Source organism: Rhinopithecus bieti, unplaced genomic scaffold (genome assembly GCF_001698545.2).
Source record: "Rhinopithecus bieti isolate Rb0 unplaced genomic scaffold, ASM169854v2 scaffold_33330, whole genome shotgun sequence".
Lineage (NCBI taxonomy): Eukaryota > Metazoa > Chordata > Mammalia > Primates > Cercopithecidae > Rhinopithecus > Rhinopithecus bieti.
The window spans coordinates 288,451-306,560 of NW_016814059.1; the positions used below are offsets into that span (position 1 = coordinate 288,451).

At 56.8% G+C, this 18,110-nt stretch overlaps 1 protein-coding gene across 2 annotated transcripts in view; it reads left to right on the forward strand.

Annotated features, from left to right (window-relative positions):
- The first annotated feature begins 6,579 nt into the window (after nucleotides 1-6,579).
- TERT (telomerase reverse transcriptase) overlaps nucleotides 6,580-18,110 on the forward strand; it is a 36,639-nt gene continuing 25,108 nt past the window's right edge. For both annotated transcript variants that reach the window (XM_017849554.1, XM_017849555.1), the window contains exons 1-6: nucleotides 6,580-6,798; nucleotides 6,904-8,257; nucleotides 13,952-14,147; nucleotides 16,337-16,517; nucleotides 17,205-17,384; nucleotides 17,861-18,016. In XM_017849554.1, the coding sequence (XP_017705043.1) occupies nucleotides 6,580-6,798; nucleotides 6,904-8,257; nucleotides 13,952-14,147; nucleotides 16,337-16,517; nucleotides 17,205-17,384; nucleotides 17,861-18,016 (2,286 nt within the window). The remainder of the gene's footprint in view (nucleotides 6,799-6,903; nucleotides 8,258-13,951; nucleotides 14,148-16,336; nucleotides 16,518-17,204; nucleotides 17,385-17,860; nucleotides 18,017-18,110) is intronic.

An 18,110-nucleotide genomic window follows, 5' to 3' on the forward strand; every position in this document is an offset into this window, starting at 1 on the left:
CCAAAGACAGGCTGGGAGAAGTTAAAGAGGCATTCTATAAACCTTAAAGCAATCGCTAATAATGGTGAAAGGTAATCTTTATTAATTACCGATAATTACAGATACCTCTAAAATCGAGCTGCAGAATTGGCATATCTGATTATACTGTGTTCTTGTCTTGTTTCTTCCATCTCTCATTCATGGTGCTGTTTTCTTGTATGCTTGGAGATTTTGATTGCATGTTCACGTTTAGTTAAACTTAATCTGTATGAATCCTGAAGCCAAAATGTTGGTGATTTCCTCCAGAAGAATTCAAGTGTCTGGCAGGAAGCAGGTGGCTCTGTGGACCGGAGCCACTTCAGATCTTCAAGGCTCCCTGGCCAAGACCTAGGTGCAAGGCAGAGGCCCGATGACCTGAGGGCAGGAAAGCTAGGGTGGGAAGGGGTGATGAGAAGCCTGCCTCGAGCGGTGAGCAGTGCAGGAAGTGCCCTTATTCATGCTTTTCAAAGATTGCTCTGGTTGCCACCTGGAAAAGGCGGCCGGCAGGAATGGAAGGGGTCAGAAACCTCCTGCTCAAACCCAAGCCAGCAGCCAGGGTGCTCACCCGGGCGCGAGGAGTCAAGGCTCCTCCAAGTATGGCTTAAATCTGTTTTCGTCTGAAGCAGTGACTGAGGTGTATTCTGAAGGAAGCTTGAGTTAGGTGCCTTCTTTAAAACAGAAAGTCATGGAAGCACCCTTCTCAAGGGAACACCAGACACCTGGCTCTGCAGTCTTTTACCTCTTTCCTCTCTCCCTCTCTTGCCCTCGTGGTTTCTGTTCAGGACAGAGTGACCCCACGGGGCTTCTCTAAGCCCCTGCAGAGGAACCTCTTGCAAAGCGCTCCACAGACCCCGCCCTGGAGAGAGGAGTCTGAACCTGGCTTAATAACAAACTGGGATGCTGCTGGGGGTGGACAGCGACGGCGGGATTGAAAGACTTAATTCCATGAGTAAATTCAACCTTTCAACATCTGAAAGGATAATTTTGTCTTACTATTTTCTTAGATTTCATCAAATAACCTTCAGGAGTGCAGAAATCCAAAGGCGTAAAACAGGAACTGAGCTATGTTTGCCAAGGTCCAAGATTTAATAACCACGTTCAGACGGATTTTTCACCCTAAGTACTTTTTATTGGTTTTCATAAGGTGGCTTAGGGTGCAAGGGAAAGTACACGAGGAGAGGACCGGGCGGCAGGACTATGAGTGCGGTGAAGCCACCAGGGAGCGTGTCTTCAGCCTGGGAGGCTGACAGCAGGACTGCTGACCATCCTCCCTGGGATCTGCTGCATTGGGCAATGGGAACACGGCCACGCTGTGTGCGACTCAGGGCCCCACACCAGCTTCCTGGGCCCACCCACACTAACCCAGGAAGTCACGGTGCCCTGAACCTGTGGACACGAACATGACCCTTCCCTGCCTGCTTCCCTGGGTGGGCCAAGGGTAATGAAGCCATGTGCATGGAATGGCCATGTAAATTATATGACTCTACTGATGGCGACCGTTACTTCCATCATTATCCGTCTTCACCCTTAAGGACTGAACGAGTCCAGCAACTTCTTCAGGCATGACAAGCCATGACAAAACTCAATACAAACACTTATTCTTTTACTAGGCCCACAGAGCCCTGCCCACATCCCTGATGTATTAGAGTCCAAGAGAGATGAGGCTGCTTTCAGTCACCAGGCTGGGGTGACAACAGTGGGTGGAACAATCTGTTCCTTTAGGCTAGGAGACCCTGGGAGACAGGACCCTGAGGCTGCCCTGGCAGGCAATCCCCCAGACTCTAGGGCCTGGTTGCTGCTTCCCAAGGGAGCCATCTGCCCTAGAGACTTACCCTGGGGTGCCACACTGAGGCCAGCCCTGTCCCCACACCCCCTACTTCCAGGCCTCAGCTTCTCCAGGCCTCAGCTTCTCCAGCAGCTTCCTAAACCCTGGGTGGGCTATGTTCCAGCGCTGCTGTCTCCCCTGTCCTGGGTGGGCTATGTTCCAGCGCTGCTGTCTCCCCTGTCTTGTCTCAGCAACGCAGCTCGCATGGTTCATCCTTACATGGGGTGTCTGTCTCCTTCCCCAACACTCACACGCATTGAAGGGAGGAGATTCTGTGCCTCCCAGACTGGCTCCTCTGAGCCTGAACCTGGCTCGTGGCCCCTGGTGCAGGTTCCTGGCGTCTGGCTGCATGCTAACCTCCATTTCCAGGCGCTCCCCACTCCTGTCATCTGCCGGGGCCTGCCGGTGTGTTCCTCCGTTTCTGTGCTCCTTTCCACGTTCAGCCACGTGTGTCTGCCCGCTAGGGTCTTGTGGGTTTTTATAGGCACAGGATGGGGGCGTGGCAGGCCAGGGTGCTCTTGGGAAATGCAACATTTGGGTGTGAAGGTAGGAGTGCCTGTCCTCACCTAGGTCCATGGGCACAGGCCTGGGTATGGAGCCCTCGCCAGGGACCCGCCCTTCTCTGCCCAGCACTTTCCTGCCCCCCTCCCTCTGGAACACAGGGTGGCAGTTTCCACAAGAACTAAGCATCCTCTTCCCAAAAGACCCGGCAATCGCACTCCTGGACATTTATCCCACAGCCCCGGGAATTCACGTGATTACGCACATCATGTACAAATTCCCGTCCACGACCGACCACTGCAGTTTTATTTTAATAGCTACAAAGGGGGGAAAGCCCTGCTAAAACGTCTTTAACAAACTGATTAAACAAACTGGTCTGTCCGCACCGTGGACAGTTCCTCCGCGGTGAAGAGGAACGCGCCGTGTATAAAGTCTTCAGGCGTCTCAAGGGAATTATGCCGAGTCAAAACTGCCACCTCCACGGGATAGGACTCCACATACACAACATGCTCAAAATGAGAAAATTTCACCCCAGGGCAGGGGAGTGGTTAGAGGGGTTAGGGACAGTGGGGGCAGGAGTGGGGGCTACTGCACGCACCTTTTACTAAAGCCAGTTTCCTGGTTCTGACAGAGTATTGGCTCAGTTATGGGAGACTAACCATGCGGGAGTGGGGACGGGGGAACCTGGAGGCTGTGCCATCTTTGCCACGCCCGAGTGTCCTGGGCAGGATAATGCCCTAGAGACCCGCATCCTGATTCCCCCAGACCTGTGGACAGAACCCGCCCGGCCCCAGGGCCTCTGCAGGTGTGATCACCGTGAGGAACCTGAGGTCCAGGATCATTTGGGATTACCTGCAGGGCCAAAAAGTAATCCAGGGGTTCTGGGAGGAGGCGAGCAGGAGGGTCAGAGTGGGGTAGTCTCGGGACATGGAGGCAGAGTCAGTCCGAGGCTGAAAAGGGAGAAGGGGCCTCGAGCCCAGGCCTGCAAGTGCCTCCGGAAGCTGGAAAAGGCGAGGAAGGGACCCTCCATGGAGCCTGCAGCATGAAGGCACGGCTGGCCCTTAGCCCTCCAGGGCCCATCGTGGACCTCTGGCCTCTGTGCCACAGGAGGGCACCCGTGCTGCCCTTCTAGCATGAAGTGTGTGGGGATTTGCAGAAGTCACAGGAAACCCATGCACTGCGAATCTAGGATTATTTCAAAACAAAACTTCACAGAAACATGCAAGGACAGGGCCGAAGTGCCTCCGGGCAGGGTCAGGGCAGGCACGAGTGATTTATTTAGCTATTTTATCTTATTTACTTACTTTTTGAGACAGAGTTTTGCTCTTATTGCCCAGGCTGGAGTGCAGTGGCGTGATCTCAGCTTACTGCAACCTCCATCTCCTGGGTTCAAGCAATTCTTGTGCCTCAGCCTCCCAAGTAGCTGGGATTTCAGGTGTGCAGCTCCACACCCGGCTAACTTTGTATTTTTAGTAGAGATGGGGTTTCACCATGTTGGTCAGGCTGATCTCAAACTCCTGACCTCAGATGATCTGCCCGCCTCCGCCTCCCAAAGTGCTGTGATTACAGGTATGAGCCATCGCGCCCTGCCTGTTTAATCATTTTAAAACTTCCCTGGGCTCAAGTCACACCCATTGGTCAGGAATTCATGGAGTTCAATTTCCGCTTTACTCAGGAGTTACCCTCCTTTGATATTTTCTCTAATTCCTCATAGACTGGGGATATACCATCTCTTGACGTATTCACAGTTTCTGTGACCACCTGTTATGCCGTGGGACCCACTGCAAGGGATGCCCCCCACCCTGCCAGCACAGCAGCTGGGAGGCTGCAGGCCTCAGGTCCCAGCGGGTTGCCATCTGCCAGGAGAAACCTGATGTAGAATCAGGGCGTGAGTGTGGACACCGTCCTGAATCTCAATGTCTCCATGTGTGCTGAAACACTGAAATTAAAGTAGAAATTAAAGTCCATCCCTCCTACTCTACTGGTAATGAGTCCCCTCCCCATCCCCCCAGGGGCAGAGGAGTTCCTCTCACTCCTGTGGAGGAAGGAATGATACTTTATTTTTCACTGCTGGTACAGAATCCGCTCTGTTTCGGGTGTTTGTTTGTTTGTTTTGAGACGGAGTTTCACTCTTGTTGCTCAGGCTAGAGTGCAATGGCACGATCTCGGCTTACTGCAGCCTCTGCCTCCCAGGTTCAAGTGATTCTCCTGCTTCGGCCTCCCATGTAGCTGGGATTATAGGCATGCGGCACCATGCCCAGCTAATTTTTTGTATTTTTAGTACAGACGGGGTTTCACCGTGTTGGCCAGGCTGGTCTCAAACTCCCGACCTCAGATGATCTGCCAGCCTCGGTTTCCCAAAGTGCTGGGATTACAGGCGTGAGCCACTGCGCCCAGCTCAGAATTTACTCTGGTTAGAAACATCTGGGTCTGAGATAGGAAGCTCACCCCACTCAAGTGTTGTGTTTTAAGCCAATGATAGAATTTTGTTGTTGTTGTTAGAACATTCTTGATGTTTTATACTGTGATGACTAAGACATCATCAACTGTTCAAAGACAGACTAACTGCGCCCGTAATACTGGGGTGTCTTCTGGGTATCAGCGATCTTCATCGAATGCTGGGAGGCCTTTCTCACCATGGACACGGTGTTAATTACTCCAGCGTAATCTTCTGCCTCCATTTCTTCTATTCCCTCTTTTAAAATTATGTTTTCTATGTTGGTTTCTCTGGGGGGAACCAGAGTAAGCTACAACCTTAACTTTTGTTGGAACAAATTTTCCAAACCACCCCTTTGCCCTAGTGGCACAGACAGTTCACAAACACAGCCCTTTAAAAAGGCTTCGGGCCACTAAGGGGATTTCTAGAAGAGCGACCTGTAATCCTAAGTATTTACAAGACGAGGCTAACCTCCAGCGAGTGTGATGGCCCAGGGAGGGTGCCAGGCCTGTTCAAATGCTAGCTCCATAAATAAAGCAATTTCCTCCGCCCGTTTCTGAAAGTAGGAAAGGTTACATTTAAGGTTGCATTTGTTAGCATTTCAGTGTTTGCCGTCCTCAGCTACAGCATCCCTGCAAGGCCTCGGGAGACCCAGAAGTTTCTCGCCCCTTAGATCCAAACTTGAGCATCCTGGAGTCTGGGTTCCTGGGAAGTCCTCAGCTGTCCTGTAGATGTGCCATGGCCCCAGGTCTAGAGGGGCCCAGCAGCCGTGTGTCTTCTACTGCTGGGCTGGAAGTCGGGCCTCCTGGCTCTGCAGTCCGAGGCTTGGAGCCAGGTGCCTGGACCCCCCGGGGCTGCCCTCCTCCCTGTGCGGGCGGGATGTGACTAGAAGTTGGCCTCATCTGCTAGATAGAGTGCGGGCCCAGGGTCAAGACAGCTGTGGCGGGTGTGAGGCGCCCGATGCGCTGCCTGCAGGAGCGCCTGGCTCCATTTCCCACCCTTTCTCGACGGGACCGCCCCGGTGGGTGATTAACAGATTTGGGGTGGTTTGCTCATGGTGGGGACCCCTCGCCGCCCGAGAACCTGCAAAGAGAAATGACGGGCCTGTGTCAAGGAGCCCTAGTCTCGGGGAAGTGTTGCAGGGAGGCGCTCCGGGAGCCCCCGCGTGCTCGTCCAGGGAGCGCTGCTGTGTCCTCGGGTTAGTCTCCAGCCGCGTCAACGTGCCTCCGTCCTCCCCTTCACGCCTGGCATTCGCAGTGCCCGGAGCCTGACGCCCCGCGTCCGGACCTGGGGGCAGCCCTGGGTCTCGGGATCAGGCCCAGCTGAGAAAGCCGCGAAGGGGTCGCCGCTCGCACCTGTTCCCAGGGCCCCCACATCACGGCCCCTCCCTCGGGTTACCCCACAGCCTAGGCCGATTCGATCCCTCTCCGCTGGGGCCCTCGCTGGGGTCCCTGTACCCTGAGAGCCGGAGCGGCGCGCGGGCGGAGAAGCGCGGCCCAGACCCCGGGGTCCGCCTGGAGCCGCCGTAGGGGCCAGGCCGGGGCTCCCAGTGGATTCGCGGGCGCAGACGCCCGGGACCGCGTTGCCCGTCCAGCCACTTCACCTTCCAGCTCCGCCTCCTCCGCGCGGACCCCGCCCCCGTCCCGACCCCTCCCGGGTCCCCGGCCCAGCCCCCTCCAGGCTCTCCCAGCCCCTCCCCTTCCTTTCCGCGGTCCCGCCCTCTCCTCGCGGCGCGAGTTGGAGGCAGAGCCGAGTCCTGCTGCGCACGTGAGAGGCCCCGGCCCTGGCCACCCCTGCGATGCCGCGCGCTCCCCGCTGCCGAGCCGTGCGCTCCCTGCTGCGCAGCCGCTACCGCGAGGTGCTGCCGCTGGCCACGTTCGTGCGGCGCCTGGGGCCCGAGGGCTGGCGACTGGTGCAGCGCGGGGACCCGGCGGCTTTCCGCGCGCTGGTGGCCCAGTGCCTGGTGTGCGTGCCCTGGGACGCACGGCCGCCCCCCGCCGCCCCCTCCTTCCGCCAGGTGGGCCTCCCCCAGGGTCCGTGTCCGGCGGGGGTTGAGGGCGGCCGGGGGGAACCGGCGACATGCGGAGAGCAGCGCAGGCGACTCAGAGCGCTTCCCCCGCAGGTGTCCTGCCTAAAGGAGCTGGTAGCCCGGGTGCTGCAGAGGCTGTGCGAGCGCGGCGCGAGGAACGTGCTGGCCTTCGGCTTTGCACTGCTGGACGGGGCCCGCGGCGGTCCCCCGGAGGCCTTCACCACCAGCGTGCGCAGCTACCTGCCCAACACGGTGACCGACGCACTGCGCGGGAGCGGGTCGTGGGGGCTGCTGCTGCGCCGCGTGGGCGACGACGTGCTGGTTCACCTGCTGGCACGCTGCGCGCTCTTTGTGCTGGTGGCTCCCAGCTGCGCCTACCAGGTGTGCGGGACGCCGCTGTACGAGCTCTGCGCTGCCACTCAGGGCCGGCCCGCGCCACACGCGAGTGGAACCCGAAGAGGTCTGGGATGTGAACGGGCCTGGAACCCTAGCGTCAGGGAGGCCGGGGTCCCCACGGGCCTGCCAGCCCCGGGTGCGAGGAGGCGCCGGGGCAGTGCTAGCCGAAGTCTGCCGTTGCCCAAGAGGCCCAGGCGTGGGGCTGCCCCTGAGCCGGAGCGGACGCCCTTTGGGCAGGGGTCCTGGGCCCACCCGGACAGGACGCGTGGACCGAGTGACCGTGGTTTCTGTGTGGTGTCACCTGCCAGACCTACCGAAGGAGCCACCTCTTTGGAGGGTGCGCTGTCTGGCACACGCCACTCCCACCCATCCGTGGGCCGTCAGCACCACGCGGGCCGCCCATCCACATCGCGGCCACCAAGTCCCTGGGACACGCCTTGTCCCCTGGTGTACGCCGAGACCAAGCACTTCCTCTACTCCTCAGGCGACAAGGAGCAGCTGCGGCCCTCCTTCCTACTCAACTCCCTGCGGCCCAGCCTGACTGGCGCCCGGAGGCTCGTGGAGACCATCTTTCTGGGTTCCAGGCCCTGGATGCCGGGGACTCCCCGCAGGCCGCCCCGCCTGCCCCAGCGCTACTGGCAAATGCGGCCCCTGTTTCTGGAGCTGCTTGGGAACCACGCGCAGTGCCCCTATGGGGCGCTCCTCAAGACGCACTGCCCGCTGCGGGCTGCGGTCGCCCCAGCAGCGGGTGTCTGTGCTCCGGAGAAGCCCCAGGGCTCTGTGGCGGCCCCCGAGGAGGAGGACACAGACCCCCGTCGCCTGGTGCAGCTGCTTCGCCAGCATAGCAGCCCCTGGCAGGTGTACGGCTTCGTGCGGGCCTGCCTGCGCCGGCTGGTGCCCCCCGGCCTCTGGGGCTGCAGGCACAACGAACGCCGCTTCCTCAGGAACACCAAGAAGTTCATCTCTCTGGGGAAGCATGCCAAGCTCTCCCTGCAGGAGCTGACGTGGAAGATGAGCGTGCGGGACTGTGCTTGGCTGCGCAGGAGCCCAGGTGAGGACGTGGTGGCCGTCGAGGGCCCAGGCCCCAGAGCTGAATGCAGTAGGGGGCTCAGAAAAGGGGGCAGGCAGAGCCCTGGTCCTCCAGTCTCCATCGTCACGTGGGCACACGTGGCTTCTCGCTCTGAACGTCGAGTGGACAAGGTGATCTCTGCCTCTGCTCTCCCTCCTGTTCAGTTTGCATAAACTTACAAGGTTCACCTTCAGGTTTTGATGGACACACAGTTTCCAGGCACTGAGGCCAGAGCAGTGAACAGAGGAGGCTGGGCACGGCAATGGAGCCAGATTGCCGGCAATGGGGAGAAGCGTCTGGAAGCACAGACGCTCTGGCGAGGGTCCCTGCAGGTTACCTATAATCCCCTTCGCAATTTCAAGGATAGGAATGAGAGGTGGGGAGGAGAACCCGCTCTTCCTGGGGGTGGGAGGTAAGGGTTTTGCAGGTGCACGTGGTCAGCCAATATGCAGGTTTGTGTTTAAGATTTAATTGTGTGTTGACAGCCAGGTGCTGTGGCTCACGCCTTAATCCCAGCACTTTGGGAGGCTGAGGCAGGTGGATCACCTGAGGTCAGAAGTTCAAGACCAGCCTGACCAACATGGTGAAACCCCGTCTCTACTAAAAATACAAAAAGTAACTGGGCATGGTGGTATGTGCCTGTAGTCCCAGCTACTTGGGAGGCTGAGGCAGGAGAATCACTTGAACCTGGGAGGTGGAGGTTGCGGTGAGCTGAGATTGTGCCCTTGCATTCCAGCCTGGGTGATGAGAGTGAAAGTCTGTCTTAAAAAAAAAAAAAATTGTTCGTTGACTATGCCAGGACAGGGTAGAAGGAGGGAGGTAAGACTGTCCTCCAGCACAGATCCTGGTCCCGTCTTTAGGTATGAAGAGGGCCACGTGGGAGCAGAGGACAGCAAATGGCTCCACCTGCTCAGGGAAGGGACCAGTGTTTGTAGGTGTTCAGGGGATGGTGCTGCTGGGCCCTGCCGTGTCCCCACCCTGTTTTTCTGGATTTGATGTTGAGGCACCTCCGCTCCAGCCTCCTTTTGGCTCCCAGTGCTCCCAGGCCCTACAGTGGCAGCCGGAAGAAGTCCCGATGTCACCCCCTCCCCACAAACTCCCGAGACGTTTAAGACTCCTGGCCATGCAGACAAGGAGGGTGACCTTCCTGCGCTCCTTTTTTTTTTTCTCTTTTAATGGTGGCAAAAGTCATATAACATGAGATTGACTCTTCTAACACGGTATTCTGTGTACAGTGCAGAATTGCTAAGTCGGCCTAGTGTTTACAGCAGTTTGCTTGAACTGCTGTGTCTTGCGTGACTGGAAGTCCCTACGCATCGAACAGCAGCTGCCTGACACCTGCTGCAGCTCAGGTGGACCACGCCGAGTCAGATAACCGTCATGCAACCCATTTTGCTTATTTGCGCTCCAGCTTCCTTCGTGGAGGAGAGTTTGAGTTCTCTGATCAGGACTCTGCCTGTCATCATTGCTGTTCTCTGATTTCAGATGAGGTCACAATGTGCCCCTGTCTCGTGCAGGGTGAGTGAGGCACGGTCCCCGGGTGTCCCTGCATGGCAGGGTGAGTGATGGCGCGGTCACCCGGGTGGTCCTGTCATGCAAGGCGGTGAGGTGAGGCGCGGTCCCCACGCGTTCCCTGTCATTCGCAGGGTGAGTGAGGCGGCTCCGCCCGCGTCGTCCCCTGCGGGTTTCCACGGGTGCCCCATGTGCCGTTGAAGCGCGGTCCCCCTTCCCCGGTGTTCCTGCTCTCTATGCAGCTGAGTGAGCAGCGTGGTCCCCGATGTGTCCCTGTCCGGTGCAGGGTGAGTGAGTGCAGTCCCCAGGTGTCCCTGTCCACTCGCAGAGAGATGACAGTGTGGTTGTCGTACAGAGGCGTCACCCAGGTGGTCCCTGTCTCTTGCAGGTGAGTGAGGTGCAGTCCCCGGGTTGTCCCTGTCATGCAGGCGGTGAGTGAGTCCGCGGTCCCACGGGTGTCCCTGTCACGTACAGGGTGAGTGAGGCACGGTCCCCGGGTGTCCCTGTCACGTGCAGGGTGAGTGAGGCGTGGTCCCCGGATGTCCCTGTCGTGCCGGGTGAGTGAGGCGCGGTCCCCAGGTGTCCCTGTCACGTGCAGGGTGAGTGAGGTGCAGTTTCCGGGTGTCCCTGTCACGCAGGGTGAGTGAGGTGCGGACCCCGGATGTCCCTGTCGTGCAGGGTGAGTGAGGCGCGGTCCCCGGGTGTCCCTGTCATGCTGAGGCTGGACTCTGGGCTGCCTGTGTCTGTTGCCAAGTGTTGCTGGAGACATGCCAGGAAGGATTCTCTGCGGACTGGAGGAAAGCAGGCCCCACCCCCTCACTTGTCCTGTTTTCTCCTAAGCTGCCCCTCAGCTTGGCTCCCTTGGGTGGGTGGCAACCCTTGTCACCTCATTCTGGGCACCTGCCGGTCATTGCTTAGGCTGGGCTCTGCCTCCCGTCGCCCCCTCACGTGGATTGACATCCAGCCACAGGTTGGAGTGTCTCTGTCTCCTGCTCTGAGACCTACGTGGAGGGCTGGTGTCTCCGCCGGCCTTCGTCAGACTTCTCTTTTGGGTCTGAGTTTTGAATTTCACTGACTTACCTCTAATGTTTTTATCTTTCCATTATGTGCTTTCTTTGGGTTTACTCTTTCATTCCTTTTCTAACTTCTTAGTTTAGTTATTTAAGCCTTTCCCTCTAAGTGCTGCCTTAGCTGCACCCTGTGTTTTGATGTGAATTTTGACATCAGCCACTTTTAAGTATTCTTAAAATACTTAAAAGTGTTAATACGTGTTAATACTTCTTTTAAGTATTCTTACACTGTGATTTTTTTCTTTGTGCACCCTGTGTTTTGATGTGAAGTCATTTTAATATCAGTCACTTTTAAGTATTCTGTAACTTATTCTGTGATTTCTTTGAGCAGTGAGTTATTTGAACATGGTTTATTTTCCAGATATATAGAGTATTTTAAGTTATCATTTTGTTATTAATTTCAAACTCAGTTGTGTGGTGGTCTGTATAATACCAATCGTGGATCTTTGCTTTGTGATGTAGTGTGTGGATGGTTTCCAGAATCATCCATTGTAAATTTGACGTCCTGTCAGTAGAGGGCATGTTCACTGTATCCAGCTTATTAAGTCCTGTGCAAAGCTTCTGTCTCCTTCTAGATGCATGCAATTCCAAGAAGGAGGCCACAGTCCATCACCTGGGGAATGGGTCTGTTCATTTCTTCTTGTTTGGTGGCATTTATATGGGGCATTATTAGGTGCATGCACATGGTAGAATTTTTATCTTCCTGATGAGTGAATCTTTTGTAGACTTCTATGTCTCTAGTAATCTAGTAATTCTTTTTTTAAATTGCTCTTAGTACTGCCACATTGGGCTTCATTTGATTAGTATTTTCCTGCTGTATCTGTTTTCTGCCTTATATATATATATTTTGTTGTTGTTGAGACAGAGTCTTGCTCTGTCGCCCAGGGTGAGTGAAGTGGTGTGATCACAGGTCACTGTAACCTTTACCTCCTGGCCTGAGCCATTCTCTCGCCTCAGCCTGCTGAGCAACTGGGACTACAGACACGCACCACTACACCTGGCTAATTTTAAAATGTTTTCTAGAGACAGGGTCTTGCTGTGTTGCCCAGGCTGGTCTCAAACTCTTGGACTCAAGGGATCCACCTACCTCGGCTTCCCAAAGTGCTGAATTACAGGCATAAGCCTCCATGCCTGGCCTAATTTTCAACACTTTTTTGTTCTTACAGTGTAGGTATGTCTTGTTAACAGCACGTAGGTGAATTTCCAGTCCAGTCTGACAGTTATTGTTTAGGATAACTTGATTTGTTTTCATTTTTCTGTCACTAGAGACCCGTCTGGTGCACTGTGATTCTCCATTTGCCTTTTGCGTGTCCTCGTTCCCTTGTTTCTCACTACCTCTTGGGTTGCTGTGTGCGTTTCCTGCCGAGTGTGTGTTGATCCTGTCGTTGCCTCCTGGTCACTGGGCATTTGCTTTCATTTCCCTTTGCTTAGTGTTACCCCCTGATCTTTTCATTGTCATTGTTTGCTTTTGTTTTTTGAGACAGAGTCTCACTCTGTCACCCAGGCTGGAGTGCAATGGCGCAACCTCGGCTCACTGCAACCTCTGCCTCCTGGGTTCAAGCAGTCCTCATTCCTCAACCTCATGAGTAGCTGGGATTACAGGTGCATGCCACCACGCCTGGCTAATTTTTGTATTTTTAGTACAGACGAGGTTTCACCATGTTGGCCAGGCTTGTCTCAAACTCCTGACCTCAAGTGATCTGCCTGCCTCGGCCTCCCACAGTGCTGGGATTACAGGCGCGAGCCACCATGCCCAGCCTACCCTGATCTTTTAAAATGAAGTCTGAAACATTGCTACCCTTGTCCTGAGCAGTAAAAGCCTTAAGTGTATTTTAACTCTGGTCACCACCCCCAGCCTATGTGCTATTTTCCCTGCTGACTTAGTTCTATCTTGGATATCTTGACACCCCTACAAGGTAAGCATTATTAATATTGTTTTCCGTGTTCAGTGTTTCTTTAGCTTTGTTCCTGCCCCGCCTTTCCTCCTTTGTTCCCCATCTGTCTTCTGTCTCAGGCCCGCCTTCTGGGGTCCCCTTCCTTGTCCTTTGCATGGTTCTCCTGTCTTGTTATTGCTGGTAAACCCCAGCTTTACCTGCGCTGTGGCCTCCATGGCATCTAGTGACATCCGGGGACCTCTGCCTATGCACAGATGAAGATGTGGAGACTCACGAGAAGGGCGGTCGTCTTGGCCCGTGAGTGTCTGGAGCACCACGTGGCTGGCGTTCCTTAGCCAGTGAGTGACAGCAGCGTCCGCTCGGCCTGGGTTCAGCCTGGCACGTTGGGATCTGGTGGCTCCGTGGTGACGAGTTTGAAATTGTGCAAACCCACGGTCTGGTGCCAGCCCTGATGTGCTGCCTGGCGGGGGAGTGTCTGCCTCCTCCTTCTGCTTGGGAACCAGGACAAAGGATGAGGCTCCGAGCCATTGTCACCCAACAGGAGCATGACGTGAGCCACGTGGATCATTTTTAAATGTCTAGGCTGGGCGCGGTGGCTTACGCCTGTAATCCCAGCACTTTGGGAGGCCCAGGCGGATGGATCACAAGGTCAGGAGATCGAGACCAACCTGGCCAACATGGTGAAACCCCATCTCTACTAAAAACACAAAAATTAGCCGGGCATGGTGGTGGGTGCCTGTAATCCCAGCTACCTGGGAGGCTGAGGTAGGAGAATCGCTTGAACCAGGGAGTTGGAAGTTGCAGTGAGCTGACATTGCGCCACTGCACTCCAGCCTGGCAACAGAGGGAGACTCTGTCTCAAAAAAAAAAAAAGAGAAAAAGAAAAAAAAATTCTAGCAGCCACATTAAAAAAGTAAAAAAGAAAAGGTGAAATTAACGTAATAATAGATTTTACTGAAGCCCAGCATGTCCACAGCTCATCATTTAGGGTGTCATTGGTGGGAGTGTCACTCACAGGACATGTGACATTTTTTGTGCTTGATCTGCGGGATCCTGTGTGTGGGTCCCATGTGCGGCCATCTCAGCCTGGGCCTGCTGGGCTCCCCGTGGCCATGGCTGTCATACCAGATGGTGCAGGTCTGGGATGAGGTCGCCAGGCCCTGGGTTGAGCTGGATGTGCGGTGTCCTTCTCGTTTCAGGGGTGGGCTGTGTGCCGGCTGCGGAGCACCGTCTGCGGGAGGAGATCCTGGCCAAGTTCTTGCACTGGCTGATGAGTGTGTACGTGGTCGAGCTGCTCAGGTCTTTTTTTTATGTCACGGAGACCACGTTTCAGAAGAACAGGCTCTTTTTCTACCGGAAGAGTGTCTGGAGCAAGTTACAAAGCATTGGAATCAGGTAGTGTACCCCCACGCCGGTCCTCTGCTTCTTGAAGTCCTGGAGCACCAGTCCCGGCCTCAGCGTGTGCCTGTCTCCCCTTCCCGGTGCTTCCCTGGCTGTGCGGCTCTGGGCTGGGAGCCAGGGCCCCTGTTACGGGCCTGGCCCGAGTGGATTCTGTGCTGGGCTCTGATTGCCCGGAGCTCACGTTCTGTTACTTGTAAAATCAGGAGTTTATGCCAAGTGGTCTCTAGAGTCTGTAAAGCAGAAGTGATTTATATTGGATAGAAACACTACCACCAGCCTCCTTGCCCCTCCTTGGGATGTGGATCTGATTCTCTCTTTCTCTTTTTTTGGTTTTTGTTTTTTGAGATGGAGTCTTGCTCTGTTGCCCAGGCTGGAGTGCAGTGGCGTAATCTTCACTCATGGCAACCTCCACCTCCCAGGTTTAAGCGATTCTCCAGCCTCAGCCTCCTAAGTAGCTGGGATTACAGGCACCTGCCACCACGCCTGGCTAATTTTTGTATTTTTAGTAGAGACAGGTTTTGCCATGTTGGCCAGGCTGGTCTCGAACTCCTGACCTCAGGTGATCCACCCACCTTGGCCTCCCAGAATGCTTGGTTTATAGGCTGAGCCACTGTGCCTGGCCCCCAATTCTCTTTTAATTCATGCTGTTCTGCATGAATCTTTAATCTGCTGGATTTGGGTCATGAGAGGATAAAATCCCACCCTCTTGGTGACTCACTGTGGGGAGCACCTGTGTGGGGAGCACCCGGGATAGGAGATGTCCATCATGAGCTAACTTCTAGGTGGCTGCCTTTGCATGGCCGTGAGATTTTGTCTGCAATGTCCAGCTGATGAGAGTGTGAGGGACTGTGGCAGATTCAAGCTGGATTTGCGTCAGTGAGGGACTGGAGTGCTGGGCTGGGAGACAGTAGCCTGGCTGAGCCCAGGCCATGATATTAGCTTCTCCGTGTCCCACCCGGGCTGACTGGAGGGCTCGGTGAGGACTCTTTAGTCCACAAGGTCAGGGCTTCCCCAGCTCCTCTGCACACTCGAGTCCCTGGGGGGCTTCTCACACCCCATGCCCCAAATCAGGATGTCTGCAGAGGAAGCTGGCGGCAGACCACATCAGAGGTAACACAGCCTCTGGGCTGGGGCCCCCAACGTGGGGCTGGGGCCATTTCCTCCTGTATCTGGGGGAGAGTCAGGGCTTTCCCTGTGGGAACGAGTTAATACACAAAGTGCCCTACTTAGACATTGCACATATTGAATGGTGTGTGACCCAACATGGTCATTTGACCAGTGTTTTGGAGAGAATTTAATTGGGGTGACGAGAAGGAGCAGACAGACGTGGTGGACCCCTAGACGCTCCTTGTAATGACTGGAGCTGACGTTCTGCCTGAGGGGCCTCGGAGGCCCCTCCTCCCTGGACAGGGTACTGTGCCTCTCCTGCGCTCGGCTGGGCCTGTGGCCTGGGGTCAGGGCACCAGCCCCGGAGCACCCTCGGCCCCAGCGATCATAGAGCACCAGGCCGTCAGCTGCAGATGGCCAGGTCCAGGTGTGGCCACTCCAGCGCCCCACTCCCCCATGGGTGGTTTTGGGAGAAAACGCCAAAGGGCAGAGGTGTCAGGGAGCTGGTGGGCTCACGGGAGCTGGTGGGCTCACGGGAGCTGGTTCTGCTCCTTGGCTGAGCTGCCCTGAGCAGCCTCCCCTGCCCTCTCCATCGGAAGGGATGCAGCTCTTTCTGTCTGAGGGTCCTGCCTAGGGCCAGCCCTGGGCTACCCAGTGGCTATACCAGAGGGACAGGGATCCTGTGTGGAGGGGGCATGAGTTCATACGGCCCCAGATGCAGCCTTGCACCCCATCCTGGGTGGCGGCCACTGGACAGGCAGTCTGGAGGTTGATCATGGGACCAGGCTCCCTGGTGCTGATGGTGGGACAGTCACCCTGGGGGCTGACCACCAGACCACCAGACTGTGCGTTCCTAGGGTTGACTGTAGGACCAGGTGTCCAGGTGCCCTGCAAGTAGAGGGCTCTCGGAGGCGTCTGGCCGACGTGGGTGGATGTGGCCCCGGGCATGGCCTTCAGCATGTGCTGCCATGGGTGCCCTGAGCCCTCACTGAGTCGATGGGGGCTTGTGGCTTCCCATGAGCTTCCTCCTAGTCTGGTGCCTGGCTGAGCATGTCCTGAGGGGCTCTCTGTTGCAGACAGCACTTGAAGAGGGTGCAGCTGCGGGAGCTGTCAGAAGCAGAGGCCAGGCAGCGTCGGGAAGCCAGGCCCGCCCTGCTGGCATCCAGACTCCGCTTCCTCCCCAAGCCTGACGGGCTCCGGCCGATCGTGAACATGGACTACGTCATGGGAGCCAGAACGTTCCGCAGAGAAAAAAGGGTGGCTGTGCTTTGGTTTAGTGTCTTTTTTAAACAGAAGTGCGTTTGAGCCCCACATTTGGTATCAGCTTAGACGCAGGGCCCGGAGGAGAGGCCACGGGACCCAGCCAGGCCCATGGCACAACTTACACCCATTTGTGGGCATGGTGAGGTGGCTGAGGTGCTGGTGCCTCCAGAAAAGCAGTGTGGGGTGTGGGGGGAGGTCCTGGGGCAGGGACAGGCTCTGAGGACCACAAGCAGTAGCTGGGCTGGGGCCTGGATGCAGCAGAGCGCGAGGTCCCAGGTTCGTGTCCTGCTGTGGTGCTCAGGCACCGGGTGCTTCCGTATGTGGGCCCAGGGACCAGGCCATGGCTGCCAGGACCCCATCGGGCTCTGAGGACCCTGGGCCCTCACCCCACGGATCCTGCACCCCACCCCTGTGGCTGCTGTGGCTGTGGTGACCCCGTCATCTGAGGGGAGTGTGGGGTGAGGTGGACATAGGTATGGCATGAGCATCCCGTGTGCAACACATGTGCAGCTGGGACCACGTTTCAAATAGGGTCTGGGGAAGCTGGGAGGGGTTCAAGGACCTAAGTCTGGGTGGCTGGGGACACTGGGGTGGGGCTGCTTCTCCCCTGGGTCCCTCTGGTGGGGCGGGGCACCTGGCCGGGTCCACTGTCCTGACCATCTCCCGTACCGTCCCCGCCAGGCCGAGCGTCTCGCCTCAAGGGTGAAGGCACTGTTCAGTGTGCTCAACTACGAGCGGGCACGGCGCCCCGGCCTCCTGGGCGCCTCTGTGCTGGGCCTGGACGATATCCACAGGGCCTGGCGCAACTTTGTGCTGCGTGTGCGGGCCCAGGACCCGCCGCCTGAGCTATACTTTGTCAAGGTGGGCGCCGGGACCCCGTCAGCAGCCCTGCTGGACCTTGGGGGTGGCGACCTGATTGACACCTCATGCTGGGTGGGCCGCAGGGAGTGCAGGTGACCCTGTCACTGTTGGGGACACACCTGGCACCTGGCGGGGAGGCTCTCAGCCTTTCCTGCAGCACATGGGCCCCGGCTCTGCACCCCATCTGACCCGGGCTCCTCCTCCAGGGAGGGTCCCACTGGATTCCAGTTCCCCGTCAGAGAAGGAACCGCACCAGCTCAGCCACCAGGCCCCGGTGCCTTGCACCCCAGTCCTGAGCCAGGGGCCTCCTGTCCTGAGGCTCAGAGAGGGGATACAGCCCGCCCTGCCCTTGGGGTCTGGAGGGGTGGGGGTCAGAGAGAGATGGGGGGACGTGGCTGCGGCCAGGCCCTGAGGGCAGAGGTGACTTCTGAGTTGCTGGATGGCCGTTGTCAGCCTCCTCACCTTCACTCACGCAGGTGGATGTGACGGGCGCGTACGACACCATCCCCCAGGACAGGCTCACGGAGGTCATCGCCAGCATCATCAAGCCCCAGAACACGTATTGCGTGCGCCGGTATGCTGTGGTCCAGAAGGCCGCCCACGGGCACGTCCGCAAGGCCTTCAAGAGCCACGTAAGGCTCACGCGTGATACACTTGTGTCCAGGATGTGTGTCCCTGGGATATGGATGTGTCTAGGATGCAGTCATGTCTGTGATGTGTTTCTGT